Below are 21,741 nucleotides of genomic sequence, written 5' to 3' on the forward strand. Positions count from 1 at the left end.
TTCCAGCACCTCTCTAGCCCCTAGGGTAGTCTCTCAGGATTCCACAGGGCCTTAGGCGCCCTCTATTCCACTTACTGCCCTTTTTCTGAAGCTCCGACGCCGCTGGAGTCGTGTCGACGCCGTGAGGCGGTTCCGGATCGATGTCGGCGGCCTCGGCACAATGTCAGTTCTTGACGACGCCGGTAGGCGGTTCCGGATCGATGTCAGCGGCCTCGGCTCGATCTCGACCTCCGATTCGATGACGTCGGGCAGTCTTGGCTCGATGTCGACTTCAGGCGGCTCCGGTCCGATGGCGACCTCAGGTTCGATGACGTCGGCCGGCCTTGACTCGATGTCTACTTCCGGCGGCTCCGGAGTGCGATCCCCACTCCCGACCTCCGGTGCTCCTCTCCTCAGGTTCCGGCGACTCCGGAGTGCGACCTCCACTCCCGACCTCCGGTGCTCCTCTCCTCAGGTTCCGGCGACTCCGGAGTGCGATCTCCACTCCCGACCTCCGGCACGCTTCACCTTGGTCTCCGGCGACTCCGGAGGGCGGACTTCACTCCCCCGTCGACGCCGCTCACTCGACCTCGGGTGACTTCCTCCTCGACCTCTGGTACTCTCTACGACCTCCGTCGGCGCCCTCTCTCGACCTCTGGCGGCTCCGGGTACGACGTCTGCTTTTCCAGTCAGCGCCGCTTCTCCACCTCGGGCTCCGGGTCTCTAGGCTTCTCGACGTCGGACTCCAGGAAAACCAATAATCAGGTCAGGACTTTGCTGTTCTTTGCTTCTAAGGCCTGTTCCTGCTGTCCAGGTCCTTAAGATGGTTTTTCTTGCTTCTTCCCACACAGGGCTCCAGGCTGGGCTCAGTCAGTAGGGACTAGTATCAAGGGTGGTTTTATGGACCCCACTCCAGGCACAAGTTTCCACCCCTGCTGCCTCACTCCTTCCTCCTTCAAGTTTCTGCTGCTCTCTCTTCACCAGTCAGGTGCCAACTGCCAGCTCCAACTGCCAACTCTCTGTCTTAGCTTCCCAACATTCTAAACCGCCTCCAACTGTCACAGGGCTCCAGAATGTTGCAGAAGGTTCTAGTAGGTTCCAGTGGGTTCTGATGATGTCACAGGTGGCCACCATTTTGTGCTCCAGGCCCTCAGACAGAAGTTCCAGGGGTAGATAAAATGGCTCCCTGAATCTGCATCAACACGAAAAAGTCTGGTGGTTCCCAAAAAGGAAAAATTCTAACAGGGTTTGAGGCAAAAGTGGGACAAAATAAATAATGATGAGGAGGGACCACCCAAAGGGCTGACAGGTCTAACACGTGTCCCCCCCAGCTGAAAGTGGGGAGAGCTACCCAACCCCTTGGGAGTTCTCATCACTAAGGCGGAAATACCTTGAGAGACCGTCTGCATTGGCGTGGTCCACTCCAGGCCGATGTTCCACCTGAAAGTCCATTCCCTGTAGGGAGATAGACCACCTCAACAACTTGGGATTCTCCCCCTTCATCTGCATCAGCCAACGAAGGGGTCTATGGTCGGTCTGAACCAGGAAGTGCGAGCCAAACAGGTATGGCCGCAACTTCTTCAGAGCCCATACCACTGCAAAGGCTTCACGCTCTATTGCACTCCACTTCTGTTCCCTGGGAAGTAGTCTCCGGGATAGGAAGACCACGGGTTGATCCAGACCCTCTTCATTGAGTTGCGATAACACTGCCCCAATGCCATGTTCTGATGCATCTGTCTGGACAATGAACTCCTTGGAAAAGTCTGGGGCCCTTAAGACCGGGGCCTCGCACATGGCTTTCTTCAGTCTCACAAAGGCCTGCTGACAAGCCTCCGTCCAGACTACCCGTCGAGGTTGTTTCTTGGACGTGAGCTCCGTGAGGGGAGCTACAATGGTACCGTACCCCTTCACGAAGCGGCGGTAATATCCCGTGAGGCCCAGAAAAGCTCGGACCTCAGTCTGTGTCTTGGGGGGTTCCCAGGCCATGATGGCCTCGATCTTCGCCTGGAGGGGTTGCACCGCTCCCCTACCCACCAAGTGTCCAAGGTACACTACCGACCCCTGCCCGATCTGGCACTTGCTGGCCTTGATCGTCAATCCAGCTTGTCTCAGGGCCTGGAGAACAGCTTGCAGGTGACGCAAGTGATCCTCCCAGCTGTTACTGAAGACGGCTATGTCATCCAGATAAGCAGCAGAGAAACTCTCCATTCCGGAGAGGATCTGGTTTACCAGGCGCTGAAACGTGGCAGGTGCGTTCTTGAGCCCAAAGGGCATCACACAGAACTGGTAGTGGCCATTGGGCGTGGAGAAGGCTGACCTTTCCCTTGCTCCATCAGTCAAAGAGATCTGCCAGTACCCAGAAGTAAGGTCAAAGGTACTTAGATATTGGGCAGCTCCCAGCCGGTCAATCAATTCATCCGCCCTAGGGATCGGATGAGCATCAGTTTTGGTCACTGAATTCAGTCCCCGGTAGTCCACACAGAACCTCAGTTCCGGTTGGGCACCCGGTGGTGCAGCTTTTGGTACTAGTACCACCGGACTGGACCAGGGGCTGCTAGAAGGTTCGATCACTCCTAGCTCCAGCATCTTAGTGACTTCACTGTGGATGCTGGCCTTCACCTTGTCTGACATCCGGTAGATCTTGGACTTCACAGGTGGGCTGTCTCCTGTGTCCACGTCATGGACGCACAGGTGAGTCCTACCCGGGACAAGGGAGAACAACGAAGAGTACTGTCCCAGGACCTGGCGGCAGTCCTCCCGCTGTTCAGGAGTTAGAGATGGGGAGAGAATCACTCCCTCCACCGACCCATCCTTCTCTTGAGACGCAAACAAATCGGGGAGAGGCTCGCTTTCCACGTCCTCTGCTCCGTCAGTCACCATCATCAAGATGACTTCGGGCCTCTCGTGGTGGGGTTTGAGGCGGTTGGCGTGCAGCACCCGTAGGGGCTGACGAGGGGTTTTAAGATCCACCAAGTAGGTAGCCTTACCCTTCTTCTCCAACACCTCAAAGGGTCCTGACCAGCGATCCTGGAGGGCGCTAAGCTCTCCTGGTTCGATCACCCACACCTTCTGGCCAGGCTCCAACTCCACCGGGTGAGCGTTGTGGTCATACCACGCCTTCATCACTGCTTGGTTGGCTTCCAAGTTGTCAGAAGCTTGCTTCCACAACTTAGCCATTTGGCTCCGGAAGGCCAGCATGTAGCTCACCACATCCTGGGGAAGCTTTCTGGGAGTTCTTTCCCATCCGTCTCTCACCAGGTTGAGAGGTCCATGTACAGGGTGCCCATACAGAAGCTCGAAGGGGCTGAAGCCCACTCCCTTCTGTGGCACTTCCCTGTAAGAAAAGAGTAGACGGGGTAGGAGGACGTCCCATTTCCTCTGCAGGCTTTCAGGCAGACTTCTGATCATGCCCTTCAAGGTTTTGTTAAACCTCTCCACCAGACCATTGGTCTGGGGGTGGTAAGGAGTTGTGAACCGGTAGGTCACCCCACACTCCTTCCACATCGCCCGCATGTACGCTGACATGAAGTTGGTCCCCCTGTCGGACACAACTTCCTTGGGAAAACCCACTCGGGTAAAGATTCCCATTAGGGCCCTAGCCACAACAGGTGCTGTTATGGTCCTCAGAGGTATTGCCTCTGGGTACCGTGTGGCATGATCCACCAGAACCAGGATAAACCTGTGACCAGCTGTAGTAGGTGGATCTAACGGACCCACAATGTCGATGCCCACCCTTTCAAAGGGGGTGCTAACGACAGGAAGTGGTTCCAGGGGAGCTTTCAGCTTCACCCCTGTTTTCCCACTGGCTTGGCAAGACACACATGTCCGGCAGTAGGTATCGGACGACACTTTCATTTGAGGCCAATAAAAGTGTGGGACAAGACGGGCGAAGGTCTTGTCTTGCCCCAGGTGTCCTGCCAATGGGATCTCGTGAGCCAACTCCAGAAGGAAGGCTCGATAACGTTGAGGGACTACCAAGGCTCGTGACGATCCGTGTAGGGGTGCCTTGGGTTCACTGTAGAGGAGGCCATCCTCCCAGTAAACACTGTAGTTCCCTTCAACGTTCCCTGCTGCCTGGGCTTGGGCCTGACGCCTCAGCCCCTCAAGGGTAGGGCACTCCCTCTGGCCCTGGCAGAATTCCTCCCTGGACGGGCCTCCCTCCACGTGCCACTCGGCCGGGATGGGTAGGTCCCCCAGTTTGGTAACATCCCCCACCGCAGACTCCTGGTCCACCACCTCCGGTGGCCTATCCGTCCTACGGGGTGCGGACGCCGAGGCAGGCTCCTCCTGTCCTCGGTTCTTCCCTTGACTGGCAGCTGGCTGGGCCTTTGTTCCAGGCTCCAGCCGAAACGAACTCCCTCTCCGGGTAGTCGCGGACCTTGTGCTCACACAGGCCCAGTCAGGTGTACCCAGCATCTCAGTATGAGTCCGGTATTCCACCTCCTTCCAAGCATTGTGCTCCATGTCATTCCCCAGCAGACAATCGACTGGCACGGCAGGGCTTACGGCAACTCGAAGTGAACCTGCAACCCCCCCCCCATTCAAAGGGAACCTCGGCCACCGGATAGTGGCCTGTTCTGCCGTCAGCCATCGCGGCTGGGTGGAGTACATCGGGAATTACCTGCTCTGGAGACACCAGTTGGCTACGTACCATAGTCATACTGGCTCCTGTGTCTCTCAGAGCCTCCCCTCTTTGGCCGTTGATGGTGACCCACTGCCCATACTTTACGGTATTTGCGGGCACCTGGATCTTAGGAACCATCTCCCGTTCTCCCAGGGACACTAAAGTGACACCCGCCCACTCCCTTCCCTTAGTTAAGGGCATCTCCTCCCCGAGCACTACACTAGCTACTCCGGGGGTCTTTCCTCCAATGGGAGGGGGTGGTCGTTTCAGGCACTTCGGATCTCCTTTATAGTGTCCAACGCCACCGCACTCGTAGCAATGGACAACCCTTGGCTGCTGACTCTGGCCAGGATTAGGGTTTCTGGGTGGGTTAGCCCTAGGGGTGAATCCTGTTCCCTTTCCTTGGAAATTATTTTGGGGGCCTTTGGAGAACTCCTTTTTGTTTTCCCCTCCCTCTTTCTTCTGGGGGGCGCCCTGTCCGGCCTTTTGAGTATCCCCTCCAGTCCCCCTTGTGGACACCCGGGTACTAGCCCAAATGTCCGCCTCCTCAGCAAGCTTCCGGGGACTGGTCAGCTTGCTATCCACCAGGTGTTGACGCAGTTCAGGGAAACATTTCTCGAGCAGGTGTTCCTTCAGTACTAGATCAAACAACCCCTCGTAGTTCCTCACTTCACTGCCCTGAATCCAACCCTCTAGTGCCTTCTTCGCATAGTCCAGGAAGTCCACCCAATTCTGTGTGCCCAGTTTGTGACTACCCCTGAACTTCTGTCTGTACTTTTCGGGTGTTAGTCCAAACTTTCTTATGAGCGCCAGTTTCATGGTGGGGTAGTGGGTCTGCTCATCCTCCTCGAGGGCCAATAATGCATCCCTACCAGCTGGAGGCATGTACTTGTACAATCCCCCTCCCCAGTACTTCTCTGGAACCCCATGGGCCCTTAACGAGACCTCATAGGCCGCTAGCCACTTGCCAATATCGTCGCCCACCCCATAGCTAGCTACTATGTCCTTTGGCAGGTAGGGTTTGGGTTCCCTGGTGTACTCTCGTTCTTCGCTGCCACCGTTAGGTACAGGGTGTGCCCCGATTCTCAGGATCTGAAGATCTATCTCTTTCAGCCTTATCTCATGAGCCATCCTCTGTTCCTCCTTCTCCTTCTCCAGCCTTGCTAAGTCCCATGTGAGCTGTCTTTTCTCCCTCCGGTCTGTTAACTCCACTTCAGACAAGCCACCGCTAGAGGCACTGCTGCCCTTCCTGGAAAGTGTCCTGGGCCCCGCTGACAGGTTCCCCACCTCAGGTTGGTACAAACCAGCTCCCTCACTGTCGGGCTCTCTGTCCCTGTCCTCCTCCTCAGCCTTGCTTTCTCGTCGTGCCTCCCCCCAAGCCCTTAAGCTGGTTTGGAGTGCACCCTTCTTTGCTCCTGGGGGACAATACATCCCCTCCCGCTGACAAAACTCCCTGAGTTGGGCCACAGTGTACGTTTCTAAATTCTCCAGTACAAACTCCATCTTGCCCACTCAGGTCAGAGGACAGTTATTTGCAGTAACTATGCAGGGGGGTACCTTATATAATACCTCCTCCCACCACCAGAGTAAATTTGGAAAAACAAAAGCTCACAATTAGGAAGGCCGCTTTGAGAAAACTCCCGGTGTAGGCCTATGGACTACCCACAGTTATTGTTGAGTATACGTAGGCACAGCTCTATCCCACCACTGAACACCAATTATGTTGGAACTACTCCACTCCCACACCGGAAAGGGTGGTGGTAACGGGGTCTTTCCAGACATACACAGTGGTAGCTTGGCTCGAGTGGTCAGGGGTCAGGCACCGTGTTAAGCATACGTCATACCCACACAATAACCATGCGTGCATCCGTTCCAAAAACGACTCTACACCGTAAAAATTATGAAAATATCTCTGTGTTTATCTTCTTTTTCTCTTAGTTACTGATTAAATAAATAATAACACAATCACAATATACAAGGCTTTTTAAATAGTGCAGGTCAAATAAAAACTGGCTTAATGATTCAATAAATAGGGGTGATCATAAATAATTAAGGCATAAATATAAGTGCAATACATACAGGCAATTAAATATTCTGAGGCAATAAATACTGCAAACCAATAAATATTGTGCGACAATAAATACTGTGGAACAATAAATACAGTGAAGCAATAAATAAGTTAAATACAATAAATACAGTGCTCTCAATAAATAATTAAAAGCTGACAGTGACACTTATAGAATCAGATCACATTTGAGATTACTATGGGCTGATTTGGCCCAGGCACAGCTTGTGGTTAGGTGGATGGCTTGAGGGTGTCTACTCCCTGGCTTGGACAAGGCTGAGGCCTAAACTGAGGTAAATCAAGGGGGGAATACTAGAGACCTGGCTCTCTCACTCTACACAACCCCTCTGAATTAGTCTCAGCTCACCCCTGGCACAATCAAGCTGGTTCCAGCACCTCTCTAGCCCCTAGGGTAGTCTCTCAGGATTCCACAGGGCCTTAGGCGCCCTCTATTCCAGTTACTGCCCTTTTTCTGAAGCTCCGACGCCGCTGGAGTCGTGTCGACGCCGTGAGGCGGTTCAGGATCGATGTCGGCGGCCTCGGCACAATATCAGTTCTTGACGACGCCGGTAGGCGGTTCCGGATCGATGTCAGCGGCCTCGGCTCGATCTCGACCTCCGATTCAATGACGTCGGGCAGTCTTGGCTCGATGTCGACTTCAGGCGGCTCCGGTCCGATGGCGACCTCAGGTTCGATGACGTCGGCCGGCCTTGACTCGATGTCGACTTCCGGCGGCTCCGGAGTGCGATCCCCACTCCCGATCTCCGGTGCTCCTCTCCTCAGGTTCCGGCGACTCCGGAGTGCGACCTCCACTCCCGACCTCCGGTGCTCCTCTCCTCAGGTTCCGGCGACTCCGGAGTGCGATCTCCACTCCCGACCTCCGGCACGCTTCACCTTGGTCTCCGGCGACTCCGGAGGGCGGACTTCACTCCCCCGTCGACGCCGCTCACTCGACCTCGGGTGACTTCCTCCTCGACCTCTGGTACTCTCTACGACCTCCGTCGGCGCCCTCTCTCGACCTCTGGCGGCTCCGGGTACGACGTCTGCTTTTCCAGTCAGCGCCGCTTCTCCACCTCGGGCTCCGGGTCTCTAGGCTTCTCGACGTCGGACTCCAGGAAAACCAATAATCAGGTCAGGACTTTGCTGTTCTTTGCTTCTAAGGCCTGTTCCTGCTGTCCAGGTCCTTAAGATGGTTTTTCTTGCTTCTTCCCACACAGGGCTCCAGGCTGGGCTCAGTCAGTAGGGACTAGTATCAAGGGTGGGTTTATGGACCCCACTCCAGGCACAAGTTTCCACCCCTGCTGCCTCACTCCTTCCTCCTTCAAGTTTCTGCTGCTCTCTCTTCACCAGTCAGGTACCAACTGCCAGCTCCAACTGCCAACTCTCTGTCTTAGCTTCCCAACATTCTAAACCGCCTCCAACTGTCACAGGGCTCCAGAATGTTGCAGAAGGTTCTAGTAGGTTCCAGTGGGTTCTGATGATGTCACAGGTGGCCACCATTTTGTGCTCCAGGCCCTCAGACAGAAGTTCCAGGGGTAGATAAAATGGCTCCCTGAATCTGCATCAACACGAAAAAGTCTGGTGGTTCCCAAAAAGGAAAAATTCTAACAGGGTTTGAGGCAAAAGTGGGACAAAATAAATAATGATGAGGAGGGACCACCCAAAGGGCTGACAGGTCTAACACTTTGCATTAAGACCTGCTACACCTTAGCCAAAAATCAGCCTTCATAAGGACTGCTGCCACTGGGTTGCCACATGGAGTCCCTGTTCTTGATATTGCTCAGGCAACGATGTGATCATCAGAAGCACTAGCGTTTTGACCATGAGGTATGATAGGAAGGGAACTAAGTCTGTTCAGTCCGGCATGATGGTTTGGATTGAGGCATTCCACAGTCCCACAACTTTGGAGGCACTGCTTGAGTTTCTATTCTCAAGAGCAGAATGTACGGTTAGAAGTATTTATCAGAAGAACAAGTTGCTTTCCTTTGTTAATGTGCTTTCTGGTGTATACACTATCTAACCATGGATTTCTCAACTATAGCATATTCCTAGGTGCCAGACTGCATCTGGAAGATCATTTTCTTTGGACATGCTGAGTAGCTCTTCAGGAGTTAACCATAGGTAAATGTAAAAGCCAAGTAATCTAAATTCCTGCCACTTAAAAGATGAAGGGATAAGACCAGTGCTCAATTTGAGCCAGTGGTTGCCAGTGGGTAGCACCAGCACGTATTTCTGGTCACTGGTACTTATTTCCAACATCAGAAATTTATAGAGCGCAAGAGAGGGAGAACACCCATATCGAAAAGATGGAGAAAAATAAAGACGGCCAAACCGTAACAAAGAATGGAAACTGGAACCTGCAAGAGCGAGGAAAAGGGACAGGTGGTGTCTGGAAGTGGATTAAAGACTACCAGCCTTGGTATTAAGTATGCCGACGTTTAAATTTTACCGGCAGCTAGCTTCAAAGCAGAGCTCTGGGCACTAGTGCTGTTTCTTTCACAAATTCGTCACTGGATGAGACCAAATGTCTTATGCAAAGTTTCATTGTACGAGTAGGTGACTTGAGAAATTTTTTGTATCTTGTTAATCAGTCTACCTGCTGCCTGGCATTTGACGATTCTTGGGATAGTTACGTTTTCTATTGGTCTTGAGGCCAGAATTTGAACTTGGGGGATCTTGAGCCCTGGAGTTTTGTAAAGCACTCTGGCCACGTTTCTTTTCACTACTATGCCACTTTAGACAGGTATCCCCCATATGGAAATCGGATGTGGTCCTACTTCAAGTGGAACATAGAAAATAGCTTTGATGTAATATTTGAAACATTTTCAGTTTAATATGAAATATTTGTTGATGTTTAAGACTTGTAGTACATTATTTGATTGTTTTATTTCTCCTTTCCCTCAGGAGTTTGATTTCCATGTACGGTGGCCAGGCGTTAAACTTCTCACTTCACTTCTGAAGCAACAAGGTTCTCCAGTGCAGCAGATTATTCTAGTCAGTCCGATGGGTAAGTGTTTAACTACTTGGGATGTTGCATGAAGAACAACAGAAAAGAGACACAGTGACTTAATCAACAGCCATATGTTTTGCAGTGACACTGTCTTTATAGAGATTCTTTAATTTAAATGTTTTGTTTATCACCCATCACATCAGGCTAAATTTGATATATTGTACGCCTTACATTGATCCATCCATCAAAAGTAAGGAGGTTATGCTATATCCTATTATAAAATTATTTTAATGAAAATCAGTTTGATGAGAATAGAAACTCCATTTACATTTGCTGTTTATTTCTAAAAAGGTGAGGACCATTGCCAGTCTTGCTTTTCCCTTTTATTCATCTGGTGCGTCCTTCTCATCTTATTGTTTGTGTTTCCACCTACAAGTGAGACTTGCATCCTTCTTAATGGGTGCACATAACATAATTGTGAGACTTTGGACCTTGTCTGTTTGTTTTGTGGTAAAATCCTTTTCTCCCTTTCCCTCACAAATCTGATAGGATGCATGTCACAATCTGGCTTAGGTAAGGTAGTTTGCCACTGATGTTTTTTTGTAGCTGACTTCATGCTTTTCATACAATGCTTTTGCAATCACTGTTTTGTTGGCTCCTATGAGATTTCTTTTGTTAATGTCCCAAGATCCCTTCTATGCTGTCTTCAGCAAACGCATATCAAGGGGTCCTGTTACATTCTGCAGCTCTTAACTGATAGTTGCTGGACATTAGACTTTGGTTACTGGGACGTGGAACCTGATGGAGCGGTTTGCTTAGCATTGTTTCTGTTAGTGGTTGAAGAAATGCTTTCCAAATACCACCTCTGTCCTTAGAGCATTTATTGGTTCTTTCTTTCTCACACAGTGTGACACAACTCCTTAGTCGATACTGAATGATTTGCTACCAAAGATAAAATAACAGTTTTCTGATGGCTACATCTCTCTGTGGATTGCTCACCTCTTGAATTTTCCCTGCACCAGCATTCCACTGAAACTTTTTCATAGCTCTCCCACGTCAACTAGGATGGCACAATAGCACGTCTACGCTCGCGACTCAGTATGCCGTCACTGGAGCCATAAGAAGACCTCGTCAGCGTTCCCCTTTTTCCGTGCCGTCGACGCGTAACGTTTTTTCTGGGATTCTCAATTTCTGTAGATTTACATTGTTTCAGTGTCAATAATAGTAGTGTAGTAGTGCGATGGCTACACAAAATAAGTCAGGGTTCAGGCCTTGTAGGGAATGTAGGGGTCATATGTTCATCACGGACCCCCATGAAGTTATCCTTTGGCTCCTGTCGTCGGATTGCAATGTTGAAGAATGTTCGTCTTGTCGAAACATGAATCCAAAGGCACTTAAGGAGAGGGAGGCGAAGTTGTTCATGGTACGGGCGAGAAAGGAGAAGCGAGGATGCAAGAGATCCAAGTTAAAGTCTGAAGTAGACTACCCCGCCCACCTCGAGGTTGTCGAAGAAGCACAAAAAGAAGCGTTTTTCATGGGTCCCGGCGCCGTTCTTCCTAAGGCAAGTCTTCGAGGTCGGCTTCTCCGGTCCAGTGGCATCAAGATTTGTGTAATTGCAAATCATCTGGCCGGGGAGCTGAATGTGCGTGCAGACATTCTCAGTTGGCAATACTCGGCTGATCACAAGTGGCGGCTGCACCTGGAGGTGGTTCACCGCATTTTGCGGATGTGACGGTTTCCTCAGGTGGACCGGTTTGCCACTCACAAGAGCGCGCACTGCCTGTCGTTCTGCAGTCTCCAGTATCCAATGCGGGGAGCGTTGGGGGACGCATTTCAACTAGATTGGAGCTTTCAGCTTCTGTACACATTTCCTCCCATACCCTTGATTCCTCGGGTTCTGAGGAAGATTCGCCAAGACAGGGCCCAAGTCATATTGATTGCCCCGGATTGGCCAAGATGGGTGTGGTACACAGACCTTCTTCACCTCTAATTGCACACTTTGCTCCGTCTCCCTCTCAGGGCAGACCTCTTCTCGCAATCACATTGGCAGGTTCTACACCCCCACCTCCAGAGCCTGCACCTTCATTCCTGGAGATTGAACGGGGCAACCTGAGTTCTTTCTCTCACCCGCCGGATGTGATGGATGTTATATTATCGACCAGAAGACACTCCACCAAATATGTCTATTCGTGGAGATGGGCCAGGTTTGTTAATTGTTGTGGAGTAAGTTCAATTGATCCTTTGAAGGCCATTTGTCTGATGTTCTTAGTTTTCCTTTTTCCTTGGCCCAGCAAGGTTGTGCTGTTAAGGGCTACTTGTCGGCTTTATCAACCGTTGTTGTTCAAGTCTCCCATAGTTATGAGGTTCATTAATGGTCTCACTATTTAATTTCCTCCCACTCCCTTTAATATGCCTCAGTGGGACTTAAATCTGGTTCTTACTTTACTGATGGGTTCTCCTTTCGAACCTCTTCATAGTTGTCAGTTGAGGCTTTTTACATTCAAAACTATTTTTCTGATTGCTATTACCTCTGGCAGAAGGGTAAGTGAGCTTCAGGCTCTTAGTTCTAAGCCTCCTTTTACAACCATCCATGCAGACAAGATGGTTCTTAGGACCAGAGCTGCTTTCCTGTCTAAGGTGGTTACGCCTTTTCATCTAGGGCCATCTATCACATTACCCACCTTCTATCCTCCCCCTCTCCCTTCCAAGGAGGACGAGAGACTTCACTGCCTGGACCCTAGAAGGGCGGTCAGCTCCTACTTGGACAGAACCAAGGACTTGAGGCTGGATGATCGGCTCTTCGTTGGTTACGTGGGAAGAATGAAGGGCAAAGCTGTCCACTAGAGAACGCTTTCCAGGTGGAACATCTTGTGCATCAAGTTCTGCTACGCCTTGGCCAAGAATGAGCCTCCTGAAGGTATTAGAGCTCATTCTAGTAGAGCTAAGTCTTCTTCTTCAGCTTTGGCTAGAGGTGTTCCTGTGGTTGACATCCATAAGGCGGCAACTTGGGCCTCCCTCCACACTTTCGGGAAGCATTATTGCTTGGATTTAGAGGTGAGGTGGGACGGCTATTTTGCACGTTCTGTGCTGCAGGATTTCTTGGTTAAAGTAGGTGCCCCTCCTTCGGGAGAGGTACAGCTTGGGGATTCAATTCAAAAGGTGAGTAATTCACAGGCAGATGAATCCAAAAAAGGAACAAGTTACTTGCCTTCAGTAACACTTTTTCTGGTGGATACAGTATCTGCCTGTGTATTCCTCACTGTCCCACCCTCCTCCCCGTTGTCTACCTACGTATACGAAAATATTTTTGGGCATGACATTCTCGTATTTCATTGTCATGATGCTTCCCGCTAGGAAATGCCTTGGCTTTAGCTTTTCCTGTTTATTTCCTTCTTTCATTCATATATTGCGTATATTTGTGTGTATATTGTGTACTGTGTATACTTGCGATATGTTGTTGTTTCACCCGTTCGCCTCGAAGGCACGGAAAAAAATGGGTGGAACTGATGTCAGCACGCCAGCATGCCACCGAGGTCTTCTTATGGCTTCGATTGCGTCATACGGAATCGCGAGCGGAGTCGTGCTATTGTAACGTCCTCGTCGATGTGGGAGAGCTATGAAAACGTTTCAGTGGAACGCTGGTGCAGGGTAAATTCAAAAGGTGAGGAATCCATAGTCCGAAACGGTCTCCATCAAAAAAAGTGTTACCGAAGGTAATTAACTTCATTTTGATGGTGCCTCTATACCTCAAAGTGAAAGTGATCAGAGGTTGCTTTGAGTTTGATTAGGCTCAGCCATGTTGTCGTCTCTCCCCCCAAAAGCCACAACCACATGCAGCTGAATCATCGTACAGATATTTTATAACCAGCAATGTTTTATGTCTTCTGTATGTCTTTGTGATGTGCCTGTCTTCTGAGGATCCTTGTTCTCTCATGTAATGGAGTTCATGTATTCATGGGTTCCTCTGGTGTCCGTTAAAGTGCCACCTGGGGAAAATTATACATGTCCTTCTGGTAGGGAATACATATGATGTCCTTATCACTTTCCGTTTGTAACTTTATAGAAGCCTAGCATGGATTGTTCCTGGGATGTGCCCTCTTATTACTGAAGCATGCAAATAGATCACTTCAATTTCCCAGGCCATTTGGTGGCCTGAAATTGAGAGTCGGACCACCCAGCATTCTAGGGTTCTCGGCCACATCTTTTCCAGGTTTTACCTTGTATGAAAGACCATGTCAGAAAACCCTGCATATGGTCATCCCTCCTTCCTCTAGCAAAATAAAGAATTGCAATAGAGACCAGATGCATGATTCTGTAAACTAGTTTGCAATGTAGTGCTTCTGTTAGTACCTAGATGTTGCGTAGCACAGCCCACAATTCTGGTATAATAATTTAATTTAAAAAAAGAAACTGAACTCTAAAACACATGATTCAGTAACTGCATGTTTTACTGCGCCATATGGAGCATCAAGTCTATCTTTGTGTTTGCCTAGCACAGTCAACTCACTGGACTTTTTATGCCGGAGACGCTAGTAATTTAGAGGAGTTTTGATCCATGAAACAGTAAATACAAGATAGTGTTTTACGTGTTCGACATATCTTTATTTAAGTAGTTGATATAGATAGCCCTGCCACAATAAAGATTTAGAGCACATCAGGACCTCTGAAATGTAATGATCACAATGATTTAGATCGTTGTTGTCAGTCCTGGTTTTACAGTCCTGTCACTAATGCGAACTAATTATACGATTGAGGTTCTCAAACAGGGCTGTGTTTCTCTGTTGAAGCATTTGAAGATTGAATATCCCTCTGTGCAAAAGCAGCAAAAGACTAGTCGTTTCTATCCTGCATAGCAAATTATCATCTGCACCTCTGCACCATTGGCTTTTGCTTCATCAATGTTCACTAAATCAGCTTCAAAGAGAGTAATTCTGGAATCTCTAAATCTCTAAATCACTTGTCACCTTACACTGAAAGGTTTCATCCTCTTTTTTTGTTTGGTTGAGTACATTTTTCCGAGTCATCTCACTTCCTGGGCGTGCTGTCCCTGCGCTTACACCTTCCCAGTTCAGTCAGCGCCCTACTTTATGAAATAAGATTTTTTTTAATAACAGGTCATTAAATAATACATTTAAAATCGAAATAAATAACAGAAAGCAGGAGACTTAGCACCTCCTTGATGCAAGCTAAAACTTGAAGTGCCTTTTAGATCACATGTACTAGGCACTTAATTTCCAATTGACATTGAGCCCTAGCCAGTGGAGCATGCTTTCGGAATCTTTGAATCAGTTCTTGTGCTTAGTTTAAAAATAAGGTTAAATGGTATTTGAATGCAGCTTTAGATGTAATATGAATTTTGATTGGATTAATGTGGTTTCCTACAACAATGGTCATACATTGATAACTAGTTAGGTCTGCAAGTCAACCGCATTGGCAGCTAGTTTAATCTGCAGGGGCTTGACGGCAGATAGCATATTTACTAGTGTCTTTTATCCTTGGGGATTACCACATTTCTTTTAAGGAAAGCCCTTCAACCACCAACCCCAAGCGATTCCTCCGGGAGCTAGATTTCACTATTCTCTGGCATCTCACTGCTGTTCTAATGATTTTTCTCTACAACCTATTATTTTTCTTGCCTTTTCAGTTGACCACTCCTCCTCTGCCTCAGTTGCGACCATCAGAAATGTGCAGAATTTTTCATTCTTGCCCGAGACAGTAAAGTTTGTAGCCGCTTTCTTATGTCTTGCTATTTGATTGAGTTAAAGGGTCATGCCCAGGTGGTGGTGCATTGCCATTGTCTGAGAGTCGCAATAGGCTCCATCTCCCTTATAGTGTGTGATGGCTGGGGTAGAAAGGGGTTTTGGCTGCCTAGCATCTTCAAGTGCACTTTTGAAATGATGCAGTGAACCTCATCAGCAATTTGTTGAGGTTAGTTAAGCCACTACTCAAGACTATGGGCCTTAGACAGTGTAGGCCTACTTGTCTACTTTTTCTGATTAAATTATGAAGTCTTTGTTTATGATTATGAATGCCCTTTTGAAGTGGCGCACATTTTATATATTTTTTACTTTTATATGAAATGTGATTTTGTTTATTTTTGTATTTCTGCATTATTGATCGATGCAAATTGTATTCAGGAGTTCCTCTGTAAAATATTTTCTTCAAGTGTGGATTGTCTTTGCTGTCGTCTCCTCCTTAGTCATTCTCTGCTTGGAAGCTTTTTTCTTTAAAGGCGAGAGTGAAACACATGGCAGATAGCCTTGTTCATTCACCAAATGTGCTTCCCAGTTGAATTTAATTGGATACAATTAAATATGGTAATCTGGATTACTTACATTAATTTAATTGCCTAATAGTTATTACTGTCACTCTACTTAACTGAGAGGTAGCATATTTCGGAATGCTTTTCAGATTCATTATTTAGTGGTCCTTTACACTTAATTGGGTTAATGACAAATGTGTTGAATCAGCTGCAAGACTAGGGGTAGAAATTGTAGGTGATTGTCACTAGTCATTAAACTGTATTCAAGATTATTAATTATTCAACTTCAAACTTGTTTTTTAGTTTAATGTTTAGAATTAACATTGATTATGAATGGCATTAACTCTGATACTTTCAGCAGATAGTTGCCATTATAGTAGTTGTCAAATTTGGTTACTCTATGTATACTAATCCTACTCCAGCACTCATAGGACACTCTGATGTATAATTTTGTAAATCTTTCTTTCTAGGTGTCTCAAGATTGATGGATTTGTTAGCAGATTCTAGGGAAGTGATACGTAATGATGTAAGTGTATGCCATGCTTTACTGACAAAGTTTGCAACATGTAATGCAATTCAGTTTTCCCTAGTTATGTTAATTTAGCCTTTGTGTTTTTTTGACAGAATAGTGTTTTTTAATGTAAAAACAAAACAATTGGAAAAAACCCTATAAACCAAAACAGAATTCTTGATAGATTGTTCATAGATCGATGCTGTGCTATGTCCTTGGGACGGTGACTGTGTTGTTTATCTCAAAGGTAAAAATTGTGTGTGGTTGCAATGATCATGTCTGTAATGGTACTCCCCTAATATGTAGGCAGTCTCCTAACATTCTGCCCAAATCAGATTATTGTCAATTCTGATTTATTGTAGATTATTTTAAATCATCACAGTACAAGCACACATATTGAAGCAAAGATTAGGGGGGAAAAGTATAAAAATAAAATCAAACATTCCCTTCCCCCCCCCACAAAGTCCCTATCAAAATTTGCAAATACATCTGGACTTAATTTTGAAAAGAAAATGACCTCCCCTTTAACAGCAACACGACATAGAGTGTGAGCAATTAGAGATGTTCACCAGTGTTGGTGAAATCTTATGAATTAATTTTATTACATGATTAATCAGCTATCCTTTGCACAATGACTTGGCCTCATTTATTGTAAGAGCCTAGAGTCTGCGAAATTTGACCTTCTAATAATTGATGGTAAATGAGAAATTACTTCAAGTTTTCCCCTCAAAGTCTAAAGCACAGCAGTCAGATTTTATGTCCATCTTTCATCCCTCTCTTAAATCAGAAACTGGAATGAGTAGGAAACAAAACATCATAAATTTTGTGTGAACACTTTGCTTATAATGATCAGTCAGATAATGGTGTGGCTTTAGTGCAGCATAGGCTTTTATTGTAAATTGTCTTTTATATTTACTAAATCATCCCACAATTTCTTGAAAAGTGTTTACTTGATTATTTTACCTTCCTTTAAAATTTATTGTATGCTATGCTTACTTTTCATAATTTAGCTATCCCTAGTAGATTTAAATTGTTTGTCCAAAGACAGACCTGTTTGGCTCCCAAGGTATTGTGAGATTGCAGTCCATAATAAAGAATTGAATAGCCACCCTCTAGCGCTTTTTTGCCTGTGGCAATAATTGATCAATTGCATCTCCAAATTAATGAATTGCTAACCAGTCCTAACTCCGGTCTGAGTTTTGACAGAGGACAGCTGCATGGCAGACTGAAAATATACTTAATGCCTTTTCAAGCCCCTGATTCAATCTGTCCCTGAATGTTAAGCTCTGTGTGTCAAGGAAGGAATGTATTAAGATCTGAAAACTGCTAACATGGAAGATGCAGATTGACATTTGAGCTTTCGTAACGTCAATTGGAGAAAGCTGATTTAAGATTCAGTACAAACTTGTGAGTTTTGTGGCCTGCCCTTCTGTCCTGCCATGCCATAAGTAGTGATAAGAGTCCACAAGATCAGTGCTTGCCATCCCACGCTTCCATCTGTTATGTACATTTTGATTTGCATTACACTATTTTAATGTTATTGATATTCATCACCAAGTTGCTAACTCTTTTATATTTGTACACTGTTTTTTTGCTGACTAAGGAGGGTTATGTCCAGGTTTACTGTATCATCTACATATTGAAGTAGCAGAATTTGCTGGTCTCCTATTATCAACAGGCAGAATATTTCCAATTCCCTGTAAACAAGTTCCCATGCTAGCTGTGTGTAGATTAAGCAGGTGTGTAGCCAGCACACATCCGTGCTTCAGGCCCCTATTAGTTGCATTTCTTTTAGTCACCCTGGAGCCATCACCCACTTTTACTCATGCTCATAAGTTATAATGAAGCAATCATATGGCCCTCTAAAATGTGTCCAGAATTCCCCATTTGATTACCTTTGACCATAATAACAGGCAATCCACCCTAGTGAAAGCTGAGTAGTAGTCTATAAAAGAAATAAAGATCTCAATTCTGGTCCTTCGAGAGCCATCTTTTTTAAGATGGGGAGGTTATTGAGCATTTCACACCCTTTCCTAAAACTCACCTGAAAGTATAGCAGGAGATTTGCCGCCTTCACTCTAAGTTCCAGTTCTACCGAAAGAAGATCTTCTAACTGTTCAGCGTCTGTGTATATTAGGGCATTTGTTTGATAATTAATTAGGTTAGTTCTATCCCCTTCTTTAAAATGGGATGTAGGACAGTGTCTATTCAGGAGTATGGGATGTGTGATTCCTCATAAGCTGTGAAAAGAATTGACTGGCTATTTAAAATGTTTTCCTAGGGATCCCATGTACGCCTGGCGCTCCCGATAGATGTATTGGCTTTCAGGTTATTTACGAAAACACTCTTCAGACACAGCACACGTAGACTGGAAATATTTGTGTGGATAACTTTCCATGATTGTACATCTGGCGATTTATTTATAGTATTTGCATATAATATCCATTTCTGTGCCTCTGTTATTTTTATCTCTTGATGCTTGTCTGCTTTCCCTTGTATTCTCCAGTTAAGCCCTAGAATCTTCAGATAATCTGTTTGTGTCCATCTAATTATAACTGAGCAACGCTTTAGCTCCTACTCTTGCTTCGTAACCCATAATCTTTTTGTAGGTTTTCATAATTCCTTTTAAGACCCCAAGCTGATCATCCTTACCTCATACGTTTTTTATTTTCTGTGCCATATTATCTCATGTCATTTCATGGCTCTCTGCTCTTGCGCCAGCCAGGTGATGCCAATCCTCTTTCGTAGAGATCTTTCTTCGAGTGGTATATCCTTTGCTTTTCTAGGGGATGCTGTTGTATTGAGCGAGTCAACATTTTGGGTCTCCCCATCAAGTGATAAAATTGTTCACTGGTGTGCTTGAGGATATTGGATGCATGCTTACTGATGCACTATTTTGCAGTTTCCGTGCCTTGGGACGTTCCATAGTATGTCAGTAGCCTCTGTACATTTAAACATCATATCAGATGGCACAAATACAGTTCTGAAATCTCCAATTATTATCATGTTTACATTCAGTGCCTCAGTTACCATATTTCTAATAAAATTGATGATCATGTTTTGGTTCTTTTCTTTTGTTTTTTTTATGATGTCTGGAGGAATATACCCTATAAATAAGATAATCTTCAGGCTCCAATCTATTGGACAGTTTGAAATCTATTTCTAAAACATGGATTTAGTCCACGTCTATATTAATAGCGATGACATTTGAGTCCTGTGATGATGAAAGACATGTAACTAAGCCACTGGATAGCCAACCCTTTCCTGCAAGACATTTTGCTTGGGTCTCCCATGAGGAATAGCTAGCCAAATTCATTTTCTCCTTTACCTAGGTTTCCTATCTTGTCAAAGCTACTTTTATTTGGATTCCCATTTTAACTTTAGAATACTCTACCACATTCTCTGATAAATTAGTGAAATGGATCTTATTCCATGCCTCAGATTAGGCCCAGCTATTGTTGAAGTGGATTCTTCCTTCACTTTGTAGTTTTGGGTTAGAAACTTATTTTATTGAACTGTACCAGTGCTTCAGTTATAAATGATCAATCCTTCATTGGTGGTGTATCTGTAATGTGGGTTATTGGAGTGACTCTAAAATGTCTTCCCACCTCCCCTTGGAATGTGAATAGTAATTCTGACTGAAGGCTCAATTCCAGACCTTTACTTATTGCCCAATAAAATTAAGAATTATTATAGGTATTTTGGGGTTAGAATATCTTGTCACTGCTTTAGGGACTTTTTTGTGTATCCTTTGTGTAGCCAGTGAGTTATTTATGTCTGGCCTCTCAATAATACAAGTTTAGTTGTCTCTTTTGGGTTCCAGGTTACTTTTGTTAATTCCTCAGGAAATGTACTATGTTCATTCAGCATTGGCTGTCTGGGGATGAATTAAACTATAATTATATCATCCAATTTATGCCGGAGTCAAGGAGGGTGTAGTCACCAACAGTTTCAGAAAGGTACTCCTGTTTAGAATAGCATGTTTGCCTTCCTTAATTTAATTGGGAGAGAATATCATGATGGGTCTTCGCTACCTCTCTCTCTCCAAAGGTGAACTTTGGGCTATGGTGTCGGTCTGCCCATCCCTGTTGTAAATACCAGTACCGGTTTTTGGTGGATCTTGGGATTTGTAAAATGATGGCAGAGAGTACCCACAATGCAATTTTTGGGGGGCATGCCCACATTCTTGGGGAAGAATTTGGGTGAACATCTGGCTGGTAGCATGGAACTGGTTTGATCCGTTTGCTACCTTTTCTGAACGAATATTGCCCCTCCATCTTAGCCTTTGACACATGCATATTATCTGTCCTGTCTGATGTTTGTGAGTTGACCCTGGGTATTGTAAACACTGGAAGTGGATCATCTTTACAACCAGCTTGTGCTGAAATTTTGATTGAATATTGGGAAGTGGCTATGTCAGCTCTATCTTTATTACTTTAAACGGTTTAAGGTTTAAAAATATATTTTTGGGCATTCTTTTGGATTTATGTGATCCTTCGCTTTCCCCTAGTACTAATGTAGTATGAGTTATTGTCTTTAAGATGTTTTGATGATTCTTTTACTTAGCTAATGAAGTTCTATGATCATTTATATTTTGAGGTACATTATGAACCTACAAATCAGTTTTTAGGCCCCCCTAGTTTGTTCAGTGCATCCTTTGGTTCATCTTTCAACATAGCAGTACCCATCTGTGTGAATAAGACTAGAGAGGTACTTCCTAAGTTGCTACTCCTTTTTTTCAATTAACGTATTTAATTCAGTTTATTTTTCCCATCTTCATCAATTTCCTTATCCTGTTCTTTTATTCTTTAGATTTTTTTTTAACAACGTTTTCAAATAGAAAATATTTTTTTGTCTGATAAGTTTGATGTTTCCACTTGTGAATTCACTTTGTCATCCCAGGACTGTTTAGTTGATTGCAGCTGCCCTTTAGATTTCTCAAGGGTGATGTTTCCACTACTGCCTTCAGTGGGAACGACTGATGGCATTTACCTCTGGATCCCTTGTGCAGGATCTCTTGGGGTCAGATAGTTGTTTGAGGTGAATGTTTACAGCAAATATATATTCTGCTATTTGTAGCTGGCTTGTTTGCTGGGTGTAAAACATGATTCGCGTTACAATTGGAAAGGTCCATAAATTATCAATAATTTGCCCACAGAAGCAGGGTAGAAGAAGGTATCTTAGCTAGAGGTAGGATTTTTACCTTCTTGCAGAAAGATTGGAGTCTTGCTTTTAGTTAGTGTACAGTCTATAATATTTAGTTTAGTAACAATATCCTGCAAAATGTCTGTAACCTCCATTTTGAAGATTGAAAGTAGAGGGCCTCTACTATAACTTTCTGCAAGAATGT

The 21,741-nt window shown here is 45.8% G+C and overlaps 1 protein-coding gene across 4 annotated transcripts in view; it reads left to right on the top strand.

The window, feature by feature from the left end:
• The window catches only part of USO1 (USO1 vesicle transport factor), a 448,004-nt gene that overhangs the window by 125,726 nt on the left and 300,537 nt on the right, over positions 1-21,741 (top strand). For all 4 annotated transcript variants that reach the window (XM_085635281.1, XM_085635255.1, XM_085635264.1 and 1 more), the window contains exons 6-7: positions 9,573-9,675; positions 16,351-16,406. In XM_085635281.1, the coding sequence (XP_085491407.1) occupies positions 9,573-9,675; positions 16,351-16,406 (159 nt within the window). The remainder of the gene's footprint in view (positions 1-9,572; positions 9,676-16,350; positions 16,407-21,741) is intronic.

This window comes from Triturus cristatus, chromosome 2_1 (genome assembly GCF_964204655.1).
Source record: "Triturus cristatus chromosome 2_1, aTriCri1.1, whole genome shotgun sequence".
In the NCBI taxonomy this organism is placed as follows: domain Eukaryota; kingdom Metazoa; phylum Chordata; class Amphibia; order Caudata; family Salamandridae; genus Triturus; species Triturus cristatus.